This window comes from Lissotriton vulgaris, chromosome 1_1 (genome assembly GCF_964263255.1).
Source record: "Lissotriton vulgaris chromosome 1_1, aLisVul1.2, whole genome shotgun sequence".
In the NCBI taxonomy this organism is placed as follows: domain Eukaryota; kingdom Metazoa; phylum Chordata; class Amphibia; order Caudata; family Salamandridae; genus Lissotriton; species Lissotriton vulgaris.
In genome coordinates this window covers 1,054,501,964-1,054,521,979 of record NC_141685.1, presented here as the reverse complement: position 1 = coordinate 1,054,521,979, position 20,016 = coordinate 1,054,501,964, and the positions used below count along the sequence as shown (strand labels likewise).

The window sequence follows — 20,016 nt, the reverse complement described above, 5'->3', positions numbered from 1 at the left end:
TACTCAGGTATTTTTGTACTAGAGCATGCGATTCTATGTGTGCTCATGTTGGTGCGTGCAGATATTTCTGTATGTATGTTTTTGTCTGTGCGTGTAATGGTGTGTGCATGTACTTGAGTGTTTTTGTACTAGAGCGTGGGATTGTATGTGTGCTTGTGCGTGTGGATGCTTCTGTATGCGTGCTTGTGTGCACCCTCTGTTCGTGTATGAGTGTGCGCGCACATCTGTGTGTGCTTGTGCATGTGATGGTGGGTGTGTGCATGTACCTGTGTGTACGTCCTTGGGTATTTTTGTTCTGGAGCTTGTGATTGTATGTGTGCTTGTGTTTTTAGTAGTTTCTGTGTGTGTGTGTGTGTGTGCGTCTGTACGTGTATGAGAGTGTGAGCGCATTTGTGTGTGCTTGTGCATGTCTGTGCATGTGATGGTGTTTGCGTGTGCATGTACTGGGGTGTTTTTGTACTAGAGCATTGGATTTTATGTGTACTCGTGTTTTTGGTTGTCTCGGTCTATGTGCTTGTGTTTGAGCGTATGAGAGTGCGTGTCCATATGTGTATGTGCTTGTGCATGTCTGTGCGTATGAGGTGTGTGCACGCTGGATTTGTTTTTCTCTGGCAGCCACTGTCCTGGAAATTGACTAACTGCCAGATGCCTGACCTTAGGATGGCCACCAGTGTACATTACAGTCTCCTGCCTGACCCCAAGATGGCGTCCATAGTGGTCCCCTCCACATTGTTTTACTCCCCTGGGACAACAATTGGACATTGATCAGACCTTGAACCTATCCCCAACCTGCTTACACATCAGGACTTAGAACCTGTGGAACTTACCCCAGGCTGTAGAGACCAAGTGATTTGGCTGATTCCCTGTGAAGCTACCACATAGCTAAAGAGGAGATGGGTTGTGGACTCCCTCCCTGCCATCACCTACCCAGCCGGGTATATCTTCCCCTCGTCTCTATGTCCTATCTTCCTCCTACCCCTTTACCCTATCCCCTTACCCTTCCTTACGCCATTCACCTTGTCCCATATGTTCTTTAAATGCTTTTCTTGATACTTATGTAATTTTTAACTGATGTAAATTGCAACATTATTGTTCCTCATGTAAAGCGCTCGGTTTCCTTCGGGTCTTTCCAGCGCTATATAATAACTCATTAATTTAAATGTGTTCCCATTTAGTACTCTTTCTCTCTTTTTCTACTTCCCTAGCTCCTATCCCCTCTCCCCTGAATCTCCCCTGAATCTCTCACCTTGCCTGCTAGTCTGCCTAGCCTCCTGTCCTTTGTGCCCTTAGACTAAGCACTCCTTCTCACCTTGTGGGGGAAAGATCCAATATTTATACTCTGGAATCTCAGCAAACCCGCTGAGAGAGTCCACTACGCCAAGGGAGCCACTCACAGCGGAGGTATGGTATGGCACCCCTTGTCAAAGCACTCCCTCTTCCCTTTTTGGGGAAGGATCCAGTATGTAGGCCTTGGAGTCTCGAAGAGCCCTCTGAGAGAGTCCACTGCATAAAGGGAACCTCCCACAACAGAGATAGAGAAGTGATACCACTTCCCCTGGGATCACAGCTTACTGGACTTTGGACGTTGCTTTGACTAGTCTACCGGTTTGTGTCCCCGTCACCCTTCCCCTCCTCTTTCCATGCTGTGTCAGTCACCCTCCTCTTCTCTTTCCCCCTTCATTACCCCTTCCCTGAATCTTTCCCCTTGCCTGCTTTTCCCCTTATGTATTTATGCTTATTGTTTTATCTCGACCTTACAAGTAACTATGTTACCATGCACTAATAACTGTGTAACCTTTGTAATGATGTAACCTGTAACTATGATCTGATGCTCATGTAAAGCGCTCTGATACCTCCGGGTCTAGCCAGCGCTATATAAAACCTTTAAAATAAAATCCTGGGGCCTGAAGATGAGGGACTGCTGTTTCCCCATATATCACTGACCATTTGTTACATGGGATTAGATCTCTGACCTAATCGTCTTTCTTTGGGACGTAGATTGCGCCCCAATGCATGGCCAACCTGCGCTTCGCCAGCAGGGACATCATGGCCATGAACAGCCTACAAGAAAGTGGTATCATTTTAACATAGCACTAAAATGCCATCATCGGATTGGGTACCACACCAATTCTCATCATGCAGGATATGGATTTGAAGACATCATCCCAAAATCCCAATAACAGCCCACCCAATCAAGCTAGGTGTAGAAATCTGTGTGGTCGCGGGGTCATTTGTGTGATTTTCTCAGGTCTATCCTATTGTGTTTTACCAACAAAAACCTTCATAAGCACATTCAATTACAACTGTTCCCTCATCCAGTTTATGAACTGATCTCCAGGACCAGGCTGTAATATCCTATTAGCAGTAAGCTTTTTTTTTTTTTCTTCCAAAAACCTTTATTGTACTTTCAAAGTTACACAGCGGAATGCCTACAACCCCAGAGGCTGGCCGCTATATCAATTTGTTAATCATATTGCAGCATTTGAAATTCTGTGTAGACATAGCCGGCACATGAAATAAAATCGGAACTGCCGCAGTAAGGAGGTACAGTATTCGCATTATAGTCCCAAACTGTACTGGTTTTTGGTTTTCTATTTTTTCAAAAAACAACAACAAAACAAAACAAACCAAACTTCAGGAATCACAATGCGGTCATACACTGATTGGTATCGGTCGAGTACGGCTCCCTCGTGAAATGCAACCCCTCAGCATCCCCCCCTACGCCTACTGTCCCGCCTAAGGTGAGTGTCCGGGTGTGTGAGTATATTCTGCCTGACCGTGTTCCCTTACACTCTCCCTACCGCGCCTCTGCGCGATAACGCCACTTGTTAGTTGCTCCCGCGTCTAATGTCCTCCCCCTCAGTGCTGTCCGTTAGTAACACTAGCCCTCCTCCTCTTCCTCATCCGACACCTCCTGTTCCCCCTCTGGCAAGGGATCACAGATCTCCCCTCTGTAAATATTCCACTTAGTCCAGATTTTGTTCCACTTCCCCGGGCAGGCCCGGTTGGAATAGACCGCTCTTTCTGTTATCATCACCCTGTCCATATTCAAGCACCATTGTGTCTTGGTTGGTACTTCTGCCACCCCCCAACGCTGCGCAATATCCCTTTTGGCTACCATCAATCCCGCCGTAACCCAGAGTTGACCATGTCTAGGGAGATCAGTAGGTTCCCATATATTCAGTAGGCACCGCTTCGGCTCAGGTAGTAAGAACAATAGTTACTTACCTGTAAACAGGTGGTTCTCCAGTATTGGTGTCTTTCATAGATTCACATGCCTGAATCATTCCCCGTCGTCGGAGTAGGAGTCTCACGGTACATAAAAAAGCAATAAAATGCCATAAAATATATAGCATATTACAGAAATACCAAACCAGGAAGTAAGTAGCCCCAGCTACAGTAGAAAAAACTTCCACTTTCGTGAGTATCTAGGTCATTATGTGTTAGTCCAAATTTCAGCCAATCAGGCGACAGCACCCACCAGAATGTTCTCCCCAGAGGCTCAGGCTCTCAGATTTTCCCGCACAGGAGTGAAGTCCCATGCTATAAGAGAGAGTCTCTGGGGGAAGGCGGGCGGGTTGCATGTGAATCTATGAAAGACACCAATACTGGAGAACCACCTGTTTACAGGTAAGTAACTATTGTTCTTCTCCAGTATTAGGGGTGTCTTTCATAGATTCACATGCCTGAATCAGAATAGTAAGCAGTACTCACATTATAACGCTCGTAGACGTCAGAATATCATGTATGCATATAATTAAATATATATCTATGTATACAGTAAAGGAGACATGCACAACAGTAATTACATGTTCTGAGTAAACGTCTAAGAGCAGAAATGAGGAGGTGGAAACAGAGGCTCACCTTATTTGAAAAGATTGCGAAGCACTGCTCTCCCCACTGAAGCATCTGCATCATCTGCCGAGTCCAGACAGTAGTGTCTAGTAAAGGTGTGCCTGCTAGACCACGTGGCAGCTCTGCAGATCTGTCGAAGCGGCACACCAGCAAAAAGGGCAGTGGAAGAGCTAACTGCCCTGGTTGAATGTGCTCTTGGCAAGGTTTGCAAGGGCCTACCGGCCTGTTGGTGACAAAGTCCAATCGTACAGGAAACCCATCTAGCAATGGTCTGTTTTGAAACAGCACAACCCCGGCGCTGCTGGCCATAGGCCACGAACAGTTGGTCTGTCTTGCGGGTGACCGAAGTTCTGGAGAGGTAAAATCGAAGGCATCTTCTAATGTCTAAAGAATGCAGTGCTTTCTCAGCCGTAGATTGTGGGTTAGGAAAGAATGTTTTAAGGACAACGGGTTCATTAAGGTGAAAGTCCAGTGGTACTTTAGGCATGTATGTGGGATTAGTGCGCAATACCACTGAGTCCGTGGTGAATTGAAGAAAAGGTGCCTTAGATGTAAATGCCTGAATATCGCTGACCCTCCTAGCAGATGTCAAAGCCAGGAGCAACGATACCTTCCATGTCAGAAATTTCAGGTCCACCTTATGAATCGGCTCAAAGGGGTGTCGCATGAGCTGGGAAAGGACGATGTTCAGATGCCATGCCGGAGGAGGTTTCCGGATTGGCGGAAACATGCGAAATAAGCCCTTGAAAAATTGTTGGATGATCCGTACAGAGAACAGAGAGTTTGATCCATCTTGGCGAAACCTAGAGATGGCTGCTAGGAAGACCTTAAGAGTCGAGTGCGCCAAACCCAGTCTGGCTAGATGCAGAAAGAAAGGAAGGATCTGTTCTGGTGTTGCTTGAATGGGATGTAAGTCATTAGCTTGGCACCATGCACAAAACCTTTTCCACTTAAGTTTGTATGTCTTGATCGTGGATGGAGCCCTGGCTTTTGCGAGCACCTCCTGACAATCTTGTGGAATATTTAGGTGTGCAAATTCCATGTGTTGAGGAGCCAAGCTGACAATTTCAGCGAGTTCGGGTCCGGATGGTATACCCTGCCTTGCTGGGTGGAAAGAAGCTGCGGAATGCGTGGTAGTGGAACAGGGTTGCATTCCGAGAGAAGGAGTAGTTCGGGGAACCAGTATTGTCTGGGCCATCGAGGAGCAATTAGGATCAACCGGCATGGCTGTTTCTTCATTTTCCTGATAACTTTCGGGATCAGAGGTATCGGTGGAAAGGCGTACGCGAAGATTTGATTCCAGTTCAGCGAAAGGGCATCCCCGCACGAGTCCTTGTGGGGAACCCAGCTTGCAAAGAATGGGCATTTCCGGTTCTGGAAGGTTGCAAACAAGTCCAAGTCCGGATGCCCCCACATCTGAAAGATGCGACGCAGAGATGGGAGATGGAGTTCCCACTCGTGAGTGCAGCCCCCGGACCTGCTGAGAGAGTCCGCCAAAACATTTGCGATCCCCGGAACGTGGATCGCTGACAGATGAATATCGTGAGTCAAGGCCCAACTCCATATTTCTTGCGCTTGTTGAGATAGTCGGACTGATCTGGTCCCGCCCTGTTTGTTTAGATAATACATGCAGGTGGTGTTGTCTGTCCGTATCAAGACTGTGGCACCTTGCAGAGTCGCTTGAAAGGACTTCAGGGCTAAAAATATGGCGTGTAACTCTAACCGGTTGATGTGCCATTTCATTTGGACCTGGTTCCACTTCCCGCTGACCGTCATGCCTTGGAGGTGTGCACCCCAGCCTGTCATGGATGCATCGGTCGTCACTATGAACCTGGGAACTTCCGTTAGCATGGAGCATCCCACTTGTAGGTTGGATCGGTGGGTCCACCATGCGATTGCTTGTCGCATGCGAGGTGTAATGTGGAGGATATCTTCGAAAGATCCTGTGGCTTGGATCCATTGGCGGCTGAGTTCCTCCTGTAAGGGTCTCATCCGAAGACGGCAGTTGGGAGTGAGCAGAATGCAGGAAGAAAGCATTCCGAGGAATGACTTGAATATGCGTACTGAAACGAACTTTCTTAGTGACAATGTCATCGCGAATCTTTGAATTTTGACTTGTCTTTCTTCTGAAATGAATACTAGGGCAAGGTTGGTGTCCAGTGTCGCTCCTAAGAAGTCCTTTCTCGTTGTAGGTGTGAGGCGAGACTTCTCGAAGTTGATTGAGAAACCTAGGTTCTGCATTACCGACAAAGTTTTTTGGACGTGATCTTGAGCCGTGTCGAAAGAACTGGCCTTGATAAGGCAGTCGTCCAGGTATGGATAAATTTGGATCGATTGCAACCGAAGATGGGCCGCCACTGGGGCCAGCATCTTCGTAAACACTCTGGGGGCTGAACGCAGGCCAAATGGGAGGACCTTGAACTGGAAGTCCCTGCCAGCCACTCTGAACCTGAGAAACTTCCGATGCCGTGGGAAAATCGGTACGTGGAAGTATGCATCTTGAAGGTCGAGTGTTGCCAAAAACTCTCCCGTCGAAAGAAATTGGAGGATCTCCTGAAGTGTTAGCATCCTGAATGTGAGTTTCTTCAGAAACTTGTTTAATGCTCGCAAGTCGAGGATGGGGCGCCACTCTCCTGACTTTTTGCGAACAAGGAAAAATCTCGAGTAAAAGCCTCGTCCCCTCTGATGATGCGGCACTCTTTCGATTGCCCCTTTCCGGATCATGGTGTTGATCTGGACGAATAGCTCCTTGAGGTGCGCTGGATCGGGTCCTCTTGGGGGGCAATTTGGGGGGATTTTTACGAATTCTAAAATGTGTCCTCTGGCCACTACATCCAGGACCCATTTGTCTGTAGTAATTTTGGACCAATTTAAGTAATGCTGGGATATTTGACCTCCAATTTGGTTCGGGTTGGGACAGAGTGATGGCAGGATGCGTTCCTCATTTCTTGTTGTCTCTTCCTCGATAATTAGATTTTCCTCGAGGTTGAGAGTAATTTCCTCTCTTCTGTCCATAGGTTTGTTGCCGGTAAGGCTGAAATCTTTGGTTTCCCTGGGTGGAGGAATAAGAGCGTTGTTGGGCGTATCCTCCTCTATTATTGAAATTGCCCCTTCCTCTTGTGCCACGAAAGGAAGATTTCCGGTACTGAAGGGTACCCAGTGAACGCGCTGTTTCCGTGTCTTTCTTTATTGCCTCCAGGGCCTCATCAACATGCTTGCCGAATAGTGACTCTCCATCAAAAGGCATGTCAATGATTCGGTTTTGAACCTCCTGCCTAAAGGAGGTTGCTCGTAACCATCCTTGCCGTCTTAAAACAGTTGCACCCGCAAGCTGTCGAAAGGCAGTGGCAGCAACGTCCACAGCAGCGTCAATCATCTCCGAGGAGACACACTCTCCTTCCTGAAGGATTTTCTTGGCCTCAGTGCGATCAGGCTCGGGGAGCTTGTTTACGTACGGTGAGATGTCTGACCACATCTGTCTATCATATCTCCCTAAAATGGCGAGGGAGTTTGCGGCTCTGATGGTTGTGGCTGCAATGGTAGAAACCTTCTTGCCAATGGAATCAAGGCGTCTCCCATCCTTGTCTGGAGGGACAGAGACCTGAGACGTAGGGTTGGAAGATCTCTTCTGCGCTGCCTGTGCCACCACAGAATCGGCTTTAGCTTGCCCGACAAGGCATGCTGGAGAAGTAGCAGGCGCCCTATATTTTTTATCTACTCGAGGGAGCACTGCTGGTAAGGAATTCGGCTTGGCCATGATCTTAAGGCCCTCCTTCCAGATGAAATCTATAATTGGAATGGTCCAACTCTGCTTGTGAGGGGTAGATTTAAAATCATACAAAAAGCAGTCTTCTTGCTTAGCTTCCATGGTTATTAGAAACCTCCTAGTCGCTCTTTCCATGATCCTGTGAAATGAGGCAATGTCCACGGGTGGTGACTCAGAAGCAGTAGGCTCCGCCGGAGAGGGTGTGTTCGCATTGTAATCCTCATACTCCGACGATTCAGAGGCTTCATTCAGCTCTCCTTCTTCCTGATCATCCTGTTCCGAAAGCTCCTCTTCTCGTGGCTGAGGAGATGAAATCGGTGACGTATGCAACGTTGAGCGACTGTCCTCCAACGCATTAGAAGCCCTTGGTCTTGTACGCGGAGAGAGGGAAGGCCTTCCCTTCGGCAAAGGTGTAGACATCACTGAGTCACCTGACTCAGAAGGCGGGAAACGTCTATAATAGTCACTGAGCATGTACTGTAAGTTGCGGAATAGCTCCTCAGGCAGTTGCCTATCAGTGTCAGGTCCTTCAGCACGCGGAGCAGGCTGAACGTCCTCCATGTCATCCTCAACATCCTCCTGAACTTTAATATGGAGTTCGGATGGACTTCTAGCTGGCCCAAAGTTTTCGCCCTCATAGTATTCTTCTTCATCGGAATCCAAGAGCTTGTCAGGCACCACGATGGTAGTAGAAATAGAGTCCACAGTAGCTCTCTTTTTTAATAAAGTAGCCGTGGTCGCAGGAGATGGCAATGGAATCCCTGCTGTTTGTGCGGACCAAACCTGCAAAGTAGTGCAGCTTGAAAGAGGCGGCGTGAACGGGACGCCTGTATGCTGTTGACAGTGCTGTCCCGCCGACGGAATCGTCGTCGACGGGGTCGTCGACGGGGTCGTAGACAGTAGCTTTGTCGACGAGTGCCTTGCCGTCGACGATGATCTTTTCGTCGACGAGGTCGTCGACGGTGGTGTCGTCGTCGAGGCCGTCGACAGTGGTGTCGTCGTCGAGGCCGTCGACGGTAGTGTCGTCGTCGAGGCCGTCGACGGTGGTTTCGTCGTCGAGGCCGTCGACGGTAGCCTCGTCGTCGAGGCCGTCGACGGTATCTTCGTCGTCGAGGCCGTCGACAGTGGTTTCGTCGTTGAGGCCGTCGACGGTAGTGACGTCGTCGAAGGTGGCTTCGCTGTCGACGATGATCTTTTCGTCGACGAGGTCGTCGACGGTGGTGTCGTCGTCGAGGCCGTCGACTGTAGTGTCGTCGCCGGGGCCGTCGACGGTGGTTTTGTTTTCGTCGACGATGGCAATTTCTTAGATGAAGAGGACAAAATCGCCGGCGGCACCTTGGCCATCGTCGTCGGGGCAACTGCCGACGACGAGATAGGCCTAATCTGGACATGAACCAGTGTGGGCGAAGAAGCTGAAGACATGACAAGTGTAGGCTTCGGTGAGGAGAAAGTCATAGTGCAGGTGGTAGAAGTGGCCACATGAGAAGAAACACAGTCCTTCCTTGACGTTGAAATTGTCAATAATGGCAACTGAGGAGGCACAGATTTAGAAGATTTCTTAGGCACTGCCTTAGTCCCAGACTTCTTAGAGGGCGTAGAATCCCCTTTGGAAAGTGGGATAACTTTACTTGAAGAACTAGGCCCAGGAGCATCCAGGGAAGATTTAGACTTCTTAACCCCCTTCGCCCTCAGAGATGAAACATCAGTTTCAGCCTTCCTCTTAGTTGATAGAAATGAAGAGCCGGAACCCAAACTTCCTACCTCAGAGATAGGGTCATCCTTGTTCCTTAGTCTATTGAGCCACAATAGAAGGCGCCCTTCTCTATCCTTGATGGTCTTGGAGGGGAAAGTCCGGCAGATCTTGCACTCCTTCACCACATGATCCGGATAAAGACAATACAAACACTTCTTGTGGGGGTCCTCCTTGAAAAGTCTTGACTTCCCACAAGAGTCACAGGCTCTAAACAGGGATTTAGATGAAGACATCTGGGAAAGTTGAAGAATTTAGAGATATAGAAGAAAAAACTGAGCAGAGCTCAGGGAGACTCCCTTCACACAACGTGCGGTAGAAAATCTGAGAGCCTGAGCCTCTGGGGAGAACATTCTGGTGGGTGCTGTCGCCTGATTGGCTGAAATTTGGACTAACACATAATGACCTAGATAGTCACGAAAGTGGAAGTTTTTTCTACTGTAGCTGGGGCTACTTACTTCCTGGTTTGGTATTTCTGTAATATGCTATATATTTTATGGCATTTTATTGCTTTTTTATGTACCGTGAGACTCCTACTCCGACGACGGGGAATGATTCAGGCATGTGAATCTATGAAAGACACCCCTAATACTGGAGAATGATATCTCCAGTGTCTGCGAGATTGTGCGTAGTATTTGTTTCCAATATTCCTGAATCTGGGGGCATTCCCATATGGTGTGAAAAAATGTGCCCTCTTCCCCACATCCGCGAAGACAATAAGGGTGTTGTGACCTGTGGATGAGATGTAGCATAGTTCTTGTGTAGTACACCCTGTGTAGTATTTTCAGCTGCACAAGTCGCATCCGTGCCGAGATGCCCACCTCCTTAGGTGACGCTGTCGCCTCATTCCACTCATGTTCGTCCATCTCACAGGTGTCCCCCTCCCATTTCTCCTTTAAAGATGTCATTGGGTCTGGCAAGTTGTTGAGTAGTTTACGGTATGTGAGGGACGTTGCTCGTTCAGTCATGTAATCAGTGAGTAGGCGGTCTTCCAGTGGGGAAGATTCCGGTAGATCTGTGTGTGGGGGCAGAACAGCGAGTAATGCGTGTTGTATCTGAATGTATCTGTAGAGCTCTCTTTCACTCAGGCTGTACAGTTATCTCAGTCTTATGAAAGGTATCACCTCTCCCCTCTCCCAAAGGTCTCCCACCGTGGATATCCCTATAGTGTCCCAATGGCAAAAACCCTGGCTATTCCACATGTTACCTAAGGCTCGAGTATCCCACAGTGGGGTGAGCTTCGTTATTTTCCCCTTCCAGCCCAGAGCTGTTGTTGCAGTATGCCATATCATCACTGTTAGTCTGGTGGGGCCCACCAGTTTGTGCATTCTGCGTTGGTCATACAACGGAGCTAACATACTGTTAGTGCCCAGTTGTGCCCTATCGGCCTGAAAGGCTGGCTCAGTTTGTGGAGTATGGAGCCACTGGTTGATGGGTTTAAGGTGCGCAGCCCAGTAATACAGTTTCAGATTAGGCAAAGCGATACCCCCGTCGTACCATCCTCTATGTAATTTGGGCTGTGCAATGGGTGCTGGTAAATTACCCCACAGGAGATTGGAGATCAATGCTGCAACTTTTTGAAAGAATCTTGGGGCCACCTGGTAAGGTGTGTTTTCAAGAACATACAAAAATCGGGGCAGCGCCATCATTTTATATAATGCGGCCCTTCCCAAAAGCGTTAGTGGTAGTCCTGACCAGAACTTGACATCCTGTTTGAGTCTTTCCAGATGGGGATTCAGATTCTTGTCCATAAATTCTGTGGGGTCTTTAGTTATCTGGATGCCTAAGTATTTAAAGGAGGAACCTGCAACCTTCAGAGGGCAGTCTGCAGCGAGCGCCGGGAACCGTCCCTTCAAAACATACATTTCCGACTTGTTCCAATTTATCGTATATCCGGATATCCTCCCATGAGTATTGCAGAGATGTAATAGGGCCGGCACCCCACTTTCTGGCTCCGTGAGATATACGAGCATATTGTCTGCATAGAGCGACAACCGGTCCTCCCAGCCCTCCTTCCAACGTATGCCCTTCAGCAAGGGTGAGGTTCTAATAAGAGTGGCAAGGGGTTCTAAGGAGATCGCAAACAACAACGGTGAGAGGGGGCATCCTTGTCTCGGGCCCCTCCCTAATGAGAATGTTCGCGAGATATGCCCATTCGCCACCACCTGGGCAACCGGATCAGTGTATAACAATCTAACCCATGCGATGAAGCGGGGGCCAAATCCCAAACGCGACAGCGCCTCAAACAAGTAGTTCCATTCCACAAGGTCAAATGCCATCTTGGCATCAAGGGCCAATATCACTGCTTGGGTTGCGATCGAGTCTGCCCTGGCCAATAGTCCGTGCAATCTACGCAGGTTCAATGCCGTATTTCTGTGGGGCATAAATCCGGACTGGTCCGGATGTATAAGGGACGGCAGATGCGGCAAGAGCCTGGTTGCAAGGAGCTTGGCGAGAATTTTGGCTTCTGCATTAAGCAGTGAGATGGGGCGGTAAGAGGAACATTCCTCAGGCGGTTTCCCTGGCTTGGAGATGGCCACTATCGTTGCCATCCTCTGGTCTGTCGGAAGTGTACCTTTTTCTAGACAGTCCCTAAACATCCCTAGTAGATGTGTACTGAGGGTTTCAGGTGTTGCTTGGTACCATTCTATAGGTATGCCGTTGGGTCCTAGCGCCTTGCCCGGGTTTAAGGCTTCAATTGCCAGTTGGATTTCGTCAGCGGTAACGTCCGCCTCTAACTCTTCGGACATGTCGGGGGATAACGTTCGGACCTCTATTGGTGCCAATGCTTCTCTGGCCATCTCAGGGGTAATCACATTTCCAGGGGTGTAAACCCCCTCAAAGTGGGTTGCGAGCTGGTCCACTATGTGCGCTGGGTTCGTGTATACCCTCCCTTGACTGTCCCTTAATCGTTGGATTCCCCTGGAATTCCCTTCCCGTTTGTCCAGCCAAGCAAGCATTCTCCCCGCCTTGTCGCCCACCTCATAAATCCGATTCTGAGTGTCAGTTATTTGCCCCCTCACTTGGAAGCGCAAATGATCGTTGTACAATCGCTGCTGAATGTCAAGTGCGTGTAAGGTGGCCGGAGTTGGGTGTTGTTCGTGTGCAACTGTCAAATTTCTCAACGTTAATTCCAGTTTGACTAACTCCTGAGTTTGTTCCTTTTTGTGTCTCGTAATTGAGCTTATGGCTTGCCCCCTCAAGACCGCCTTATAGGCTTCCCAAAGTACCTCGGGGGAGCGCACCGAATTAACATTCTCGTTGAAGTAGTGTGTCGTTGCTCTTTTAAGAGCCTTGCGGACTTGGGGAATCTTTAGATAGGTGGCGTGTATAGGGTATATGCGTTTACGGGACCTTTATTGGGTGGAGAGTGTGAGAGTGATTGGGGAGTGGTCTGAAATTCCCCGGGGGTGTATTTCTACTGTGTCTATAAGTTGGAGTGCATCTCCCAGGGTCAGGAAGTGGTTGATTCTCGTCATACTGCAGTGTACTGCGGAATGAAATGTGTATTGTTTCAGATTGGGGTGGAGGAGCCTCCACACATCAGTAAGGCCCATGGCTGTCAAGAAACGCTGGAGGTGGGGGATCCCTGTCGTGGGGGCCGGTGTCGGGAACCTATCAATTTGTGTATCCAAAATAGCATTGAAGTCCCCCCCAAGGATAACCTCTCCCTCAGGAAGAGTCAGCAGAAAGTCGCCCAGCTTCGGGAGTTGCACCGAGTGTAGTGCCGGTGGGATATATACTGACACTATGTTAAGAAGCCTACCTTCCCATTGCCCCTGTAGAGCAGCGAAGCAGCCCTGATCATCTACCTTGGTCTGTAGAGAGATGAACCGTGAGGCCCTCTGGAGCAGAATACCGGTCCCCCTAGATCCTGACGTGAAGCCTGAGTGGACTATCATCTTGTAGCCTCTTCTATCCATGGCTTTGGTACCCCCCCCCCCGTCAGGTGTGTTTCCTGCAATAGTGCTATGGTGGGTTTCTGTCTCTTGAGGGTGGTCAGTACCAGGCCTCGTTTCACCTTATCCCCCAGTCCCCGTACGTTCCAAGCCAGCAACCGCAGGGATGAACCCTGTGTCTCCGAGTCTATTCCCCCTGCCCCAGGGATCGGGTTCTCAGCCATTTGGGATCATGGGGTCCATGGTGTGATAGAGAGGAGGTGAGTCTTGGGCATGTGGTACGAACTTGTTCAATGAAACACAGAAGGTTCTAACCAAGGAAGTAAACCGTAGTCCTCCCCGCCAATCATCTGGAAATTCCGGTGAAAACATAACATTCTTTGTTGACCGCTCATGTGTATTCCTAACTGCGTTAAAACAATCCCTTCCCTGTTCCCCCCTCCCTGCCTAACGGACTTTCAGCTGCCCGCCCCCCAACTGAGCAGAGTGCTTAACCCATCCCACAACCAGAGTACTTGCGTGTGGGGGGAGAGCGTCTCCCTGAGCAGGCAGCATCCCTGCGTGCTTCCGGGGCTTGTTCATGCCAGTGTCCGTTTGCAGCTATCACACAGTATTACAATGTTCAGCGAGTACAGTCATTTCAGGTCCTGGAGGTTGAGTCATTCTTCTCCACCAGCTCCTGCAGATCCGAGGGGAGGGGAGCCCTCCGCTCCTCCTCGACCTGATGTTTGGGAACCTGCCCTGCTATCGTCTCTGTGACTGTAGTTGGACCTATGTGTTCTCCGCGAGTGGTCCGCAGTGCGCCATCCTTCAAGCCAGTCTCGGGCCGTTTCCGGGGAGTCAAAAAAACACACTTTTTTGTCTGCTACTACTCGCAGCCGGGCCGGGAAGAACATCGAATAGGGCAGCTCCTTCTCCCTCAGTGTCTTTTTCACCTCCAGAAACGTCCTTCTTTTCCTTGATACCTCAGCCGTGTAGTCCGGGAAGAAGGCAATCCGTGAGTTCTGAATCTGAATGGCAGGTGCTACTCGTGCCGCTTGTAAGATGGCATCACGGTCTCTGAAGTTGAATAACCTTGCTAGTATTGGTCTTGGCGGACCTCCTGTCTTAGGTTTTCCCCCCGGCACCCTATGTGCCCGTTCTACCATAAAGAAATTCGAGAGTCCTCCGGTTGGAGCCTGGTTTTGATCAGGTCCTCCACATAGAGGTCCATAGCACCCGTGTCTTCTGATTCCGGCACGCCTAAGATTCGGACGTTGTTGCGTCGTGAGCGCCTTTCTTGGTCATCCAGTTTGTCCCTGAGTAGTTTGTTATCCGTTTGCAGTCTTTCCACTGCCGTTTGCAGTTCGGACACATCCTCTACCAAGGATTTGGTAACTACCTCAACCTGCTTGACCCTCTCGTTAATCTTCTGGATGTCCGCCCGTATCAGAGTCACTTCCGTGGCCGTGGCGCCCACCGTTGCCTGTACCTGGGCCTGCCCTGCCAATACGTCCTCAAGTGTGGCCTTCTTTGTTCCCTCCGCTTCCATCGTCTTCCCGGTGGGCTTGCGTTGTTCTTGGGGAGGAGTCTGTCGTTCATAAGCAAATTTGTCCAATTTTGCCTGTGTTGTTCCGTGTTTTGGGCCTCTGTTAGACATGATTCTCTTCTTACCAGCGCTTCTGTCCCCCGCAGTTGCTATATATCAATGCCGATAGAGGGCTAATCATGCGTCCACCTGCAGCTTTCCGCATGGTGATTGCGACGAGTTCGCCACAACAGCCGGAGCCAGTGTCCCGCAGTGGGTTTTTGTTGTCCGAGCCTGTCTCCGGTGTCAACAGGGGCTCGTGCAGTAGATTACCCCAGCTGAAGGCAGTCGGGGTGGTCTCCCTTCTCACGCTCGAGTGCAATGTGCTCCGCACTCTCTGATCTCTGTGCTGGTCAATATGACTACTGATGCGGCATGCAGAGTCCCCGCAGCTGTAGTGTGCCGTGTTCAGACCATTCAGGGTGCACTTCAGTCTGCTCTGCACCGGGTGGTAATGGCTCTCAGACTCGGCGCCTCCCCTCCCTTTCGTTGCGTTTCACACTCTCTTTGCACGCCGCTATTCGAGTCTCTCCTGTAGAGGGGCGGGGGGAGGGGGGGTGTCCAACGACTAACCACCGGCACTGAGGTCGGCCGCCGCACGACCGGATGCTTCCGCTATCCCGGCTGCTGCTGACGCTGACCTCCGTGCATTCTCCGGTGCGCTTCTCCGCCTGCAGCGCGGAAGTTGGAACTGCTCCGGCCCTGTACATTCAGGAACCCAATGGTCGGGACGGGTCCGGCACTCAAGATGGCGGAGCCGTCCCCCTAGATCCGGTCGTCTTGTTCTTCCCCTACCGTGCCGATTCTGTTGACGCGCCAACCTCCGCTGGGCACCGCAGGTCACCACCCCGTCTTCCGGGGCTTAGGATAATGGTCCGGTTGCGGACAGGCAGGTCATCGGCGGGGCCGGCACTTCCGGTCGGTCTTGCCCACCAAGGCGCCACTTCCGGTCGGGTCCTAACCTCACGCCACAACGCCGCTTTCTGGAGGACAACAGGCCCCTCCTCTCCCTAGTCCTGCGGGCTGAATCCGGGCTGATCGGCGGCCGCCTCCGCCTCTGAAACGCTCCACTGGGCGCTGCAAGGACTCCGGGCATGGTCCGCCCCTTCAGGCACCAATAATTTACGGATGGAGATCACGGATTAATGGGGGAAGCCGCCTTTCTACGGGAGCCTCCCTAAGCTGCGGCCGCCATCGTCGGCTGCTGGCCACGCCCCCCCCAGCAGTAAGCTTTTTTTAAACAGTTGTTTCAAAACAGTAGCTTGACCTTGGCAAAACCCTAATATCTTTACATAATAATAAAGAGTTCCCTTCTTCTTTACACCAGTTTCCAAAGTTACCAGTTCAGATCATGTTCCCAGTTCCTAGCCAGGTCAAAAGTTCACCATGCATATTCTGTTCTACAGCAGACTGAAACTTTGAAATGATTGATAGTCCTTGGTATCATTCACAGACCTCCAGCATCATGATTCTTGTGTAGATAATTGGGGCCTCCATCATGGGCATAGTGGTTGCGGTGTGCTCACTCTATCTCCTTATGTGCCCTTAACATTTTTGGTTCCGTAAAAGGGGATCGCGTCTCCAAGTCTTGTAATGGCAACTGCAACATTTTCGTCTGATGTTGCTGCCAGCCAATCGCAACACTTGCGTACCGCAGATCCTTTCCAGGAGCAGCTCCACTAAATTGGCCAATGGGAGAAAGAGCTTTCTCAGCAAATCATATCACAGTATTTTTTTTTAAACTTTTGGTCCCACAGAGGTCCACATATCTGGATCCGCAGAACTTCGAGAATTAATGGTCCAAATAGCTCTAAAATGTAACTTCTTCATGCTCAACTCAAGCACCATTTTAGGTGAGAATTTCTTGGAAACTACTTAACGAATTTACACTAAATGAACAAATCCAAAATCCTTGGGTAAAGTTCTAAGTTCGTGCCAAATTTGGTTTAATTCCGTTCAGCCATTTTTTCTGTATCAAAGGCAATGAACCTTGCAGGAATTAAAATGGGAAATGGCACTTTTGGTACCCCCACTTTTCGTTAGCCTCTACTTGACAGATCTGCACTAACTTACATTGAGGAACCCAAAGTAGATGTACTATTTTTGGAAAGTTTCACCCAGATTAATCCAATAGCATTAAAGTTATTAAGTAACAAACACTTGCTTCCCTATTGAAACTCTGACCTAACCACAACAACACTGGTGCTATCGCTCCAAATGTAATATATATAAATACACACTATAAAATATTGAAATAATTAGAAGGAATGTTATCTGCTGTTTCTCATAAAGAAAGGGCAGATGATGGCGTTTGTTGGGTAGCCCGTGCTTCTTGTAATAAGTTGCAATGTCTGCGCAAATTCTTCTCCAGAAGTGGATCTGTGATCTATCAGATAATGCCATGCATTCCTGGGCAAGGCCCTAGTGTCCTTCCTTCTCCATATATTGGAGCCTCTTGACATATATGAATGGGTGGAAGAAGGCTTTGGGGAAATGTGGTCAAGGGGGGCGAGGGGAATCATTGGGAGGCGCTGGGCTGAGAAATCACTGTGGTCAAGCCTGGTTGGCTCAGTGGGAGCCGCCACAACAATAGTGGTGGCCATCAGGGCTCAGTACCGGAAGTGCTGTGTGGGGTGTGCTGTATCAGAACTGTGTAGCGCTCTGATGGAAAAGGGTGTGTGTGAAAAAGACACTGGAAGAATCAGGTCCTGCCAGTGGCCTTCAAGTGTAAAGAGAAAATATTAGAACAGTCAGTTAATTTGAAAGATGAAAGTTAAAATGTAATCAATAGATTGTAAAAATGCACCTATGTCATACCCAAGACTACCTCAACCTTTCAACCCCCTACGACACGCCATGCCTCTGGTCCACTTCCTACCCACTCAAGTGGTCTTCCGTCTATCCTGCTTATTGAGCCTTTTGGTATTCTACCAGAATATTATAGCCAGAATATTGAAGTGTGTGTGTGAGTGAGTGAGTGAGTGAGTGAGTGAGTGAGTGAGTGAGAGTGTGTGTGTGTGTGTGTGTGTGTGTTTGTGTGGGTGTGTTTGTGTGGGTGTGTGAGAGAGAGATGGGGTTAAGTATAGATTTACTCTTCTTAACCCATGTGTACCTTGGCAATACATGCCTTTCTACGAACATGTGTAATTGAGAATGATAAAACTATACTTCTCTATGCTTATCTTCACAATACTGTGGTAGTAGATACTCTGGCTCAGATATTTTTGTAGAACGATATTTTTTTATGATATTCTGACACTCAACTGTCTCCAATGACAAAAACCTGCCAGTGTCCTTTACTTCCCCGCTTAGAGGTGAGACTTAAATTCCTGTTGGACTTTTTTGACATGTATGTGAATCAGTCAGCCGTCTCACGGTTTCTCTTTTCTACCCTTGTCTCCTCTTCTATCTCCACAGAGGAAGCTGAGAGAGATGGTTAAAGTGGCTACAGCGCTACTGGAGCACGGGGCCTTTGAGAGCGAGGTGAGTGCCCTGCAACTTCCAGAGCTTTTCAGAATCAGCGTCTCACCCTCACATGAAGGGAACCTCGGTGTATCTGTCACACAGACGGAATCTGTCTCCATATAACATATAACCATCAGGGACATTTTAAGGATTTTGGAGGCCCTGGGCCAAACGTATTTTGGGGCCCTTGTTCGGAACAGCTTTAAATGTATGATCCAGTTGTGCTTACAACTAATATTCAGCAATAGTGACTTGTGTTTTCAATATTGTAACAGAGCAGCAGCAACTCACTAATATTACTGCAAATAATCTCTGTGACACACTCCCATTTCATATGTGAGGTCCTGTTTTGATCATAAAAATTGTATTTTATGTAATTTGCATGAAAGATTAACACATTTCTCTGCATAATGTCTGTAACAGACTATCACTCATCACCACATTAAAAATAAATTAAAGGAAAACAGTATTTAAAACATTCTCCTAAAAAATTAGTAAAGCTCATCCAGGCAAGAAGAACAAGGCTAGCTTTATCAGGGGAATCCCTGAAAGTCTAGGGCCCTGTGCCAGAGCCCACTTTGCCCATGCTTTCAAACGTCTCTGACAGCCATAGCCCAAGCATCTCACTCTCACACACGCGATCAGACAGTCATAGCCCAAGCATCTCACTCTCACACACGCGATCAGTGTCTAGTGCCTCTCCAAAACCACGTAGAGAGCTCATGTGTCTCAGCCACAAATAAGCTCATGCATACACACAAAGTGCGAGCCTCGCCAGAAGCCAACACTCAGAAAGCTAAAGGATTCACCCTCACACAGGTTGGGTCTCATACACACAGCCAACTGCTTCACCCACACACACACATAAAAAGCACAGGCCTCTCTCTCACACTATGTAAAAAAAGGGGTGTTACCCCACTACCCAAGAGACAGGGTACGGAAAGTACAATCAACAAGAAACTCTCTTGGGCCTCTTAAGATTACTACATATCCTTTGTTCCTACTCAGATATAAATGAACTCAACCAAAAAAACAGGATCTCACATCTATCCAAACCCCAGGACTCAACAATTAATCACAAGCACATCAGGGATTCACTCAATAGATGCATAAAACTGTAATTTTATTAAAACAACAATTTCAAGAAGCGTAACAATTGCAGTAATGGAATCAAAGGGTCCTAATTAAAAATTACAAATTCAAAACACAAGAGGCAGTGGCATATGTGAAAGACATACAAATCATCATAAAATGGTCATTTCATCAGAATCAGTCCGTTGTAACAGAATCCAACTGTCCATATCTAATTGCAATATATATTGCCAGATTCTGTTACAACAGACCAAGAATAAGTATTAGCATACTGTAACAAATTGGGTTATTAGCTGAGGGGTAGGGGTAAGTAACCACTTTAAGTAATAATCACAATAATTGCAATAATGCAGGTCCAGTTGCCAGCTGCAGGAAAAGGCCTTGTAACTTGTTATATTCCAGCAGCGTAAACAGAAGGGTAGCTTTATGATACATGGAGTCCACTTCTTTGACCTGCATACAAGACGGAGACAAGGTCCAGTTCTTTAGGGCTCTTCTGAGGTCTCAGTTTGGTTGATTATTAATAATTATTTGAAATAGTGTTGCGGAGATTCTGCACATACACAGAACTATGTGCGGGAAAACAGGACCTCGGTGTATAGGGGTTGTAACTTCCTGCCAC

At 48.6% G+C, this 20,016-nt stretch overlaps 1 protein-coding gene across 1 annotated transcript in view; it reads left to right on the top strand.

Moving 5' to 3' along the window:
• Positions 1 to 20,016, top strand: part of LOC147748527 (uncharacterized) — a 567,546-nt gene that overhangs the window by 485,357 nt on the left and 62,173 nt on the right. Inside the window, exon 9 of the mRNA XM_086936452.1 lies at positions 18,255 to 18,320. Coding sequence (XP_086792578.1) covers positions 18,255 to 18,320 — 66 coding nt within the window. The remainder of the gene's footprint in view (positions 1 to 18,254; positions 18,321 to 20,016) is intronic.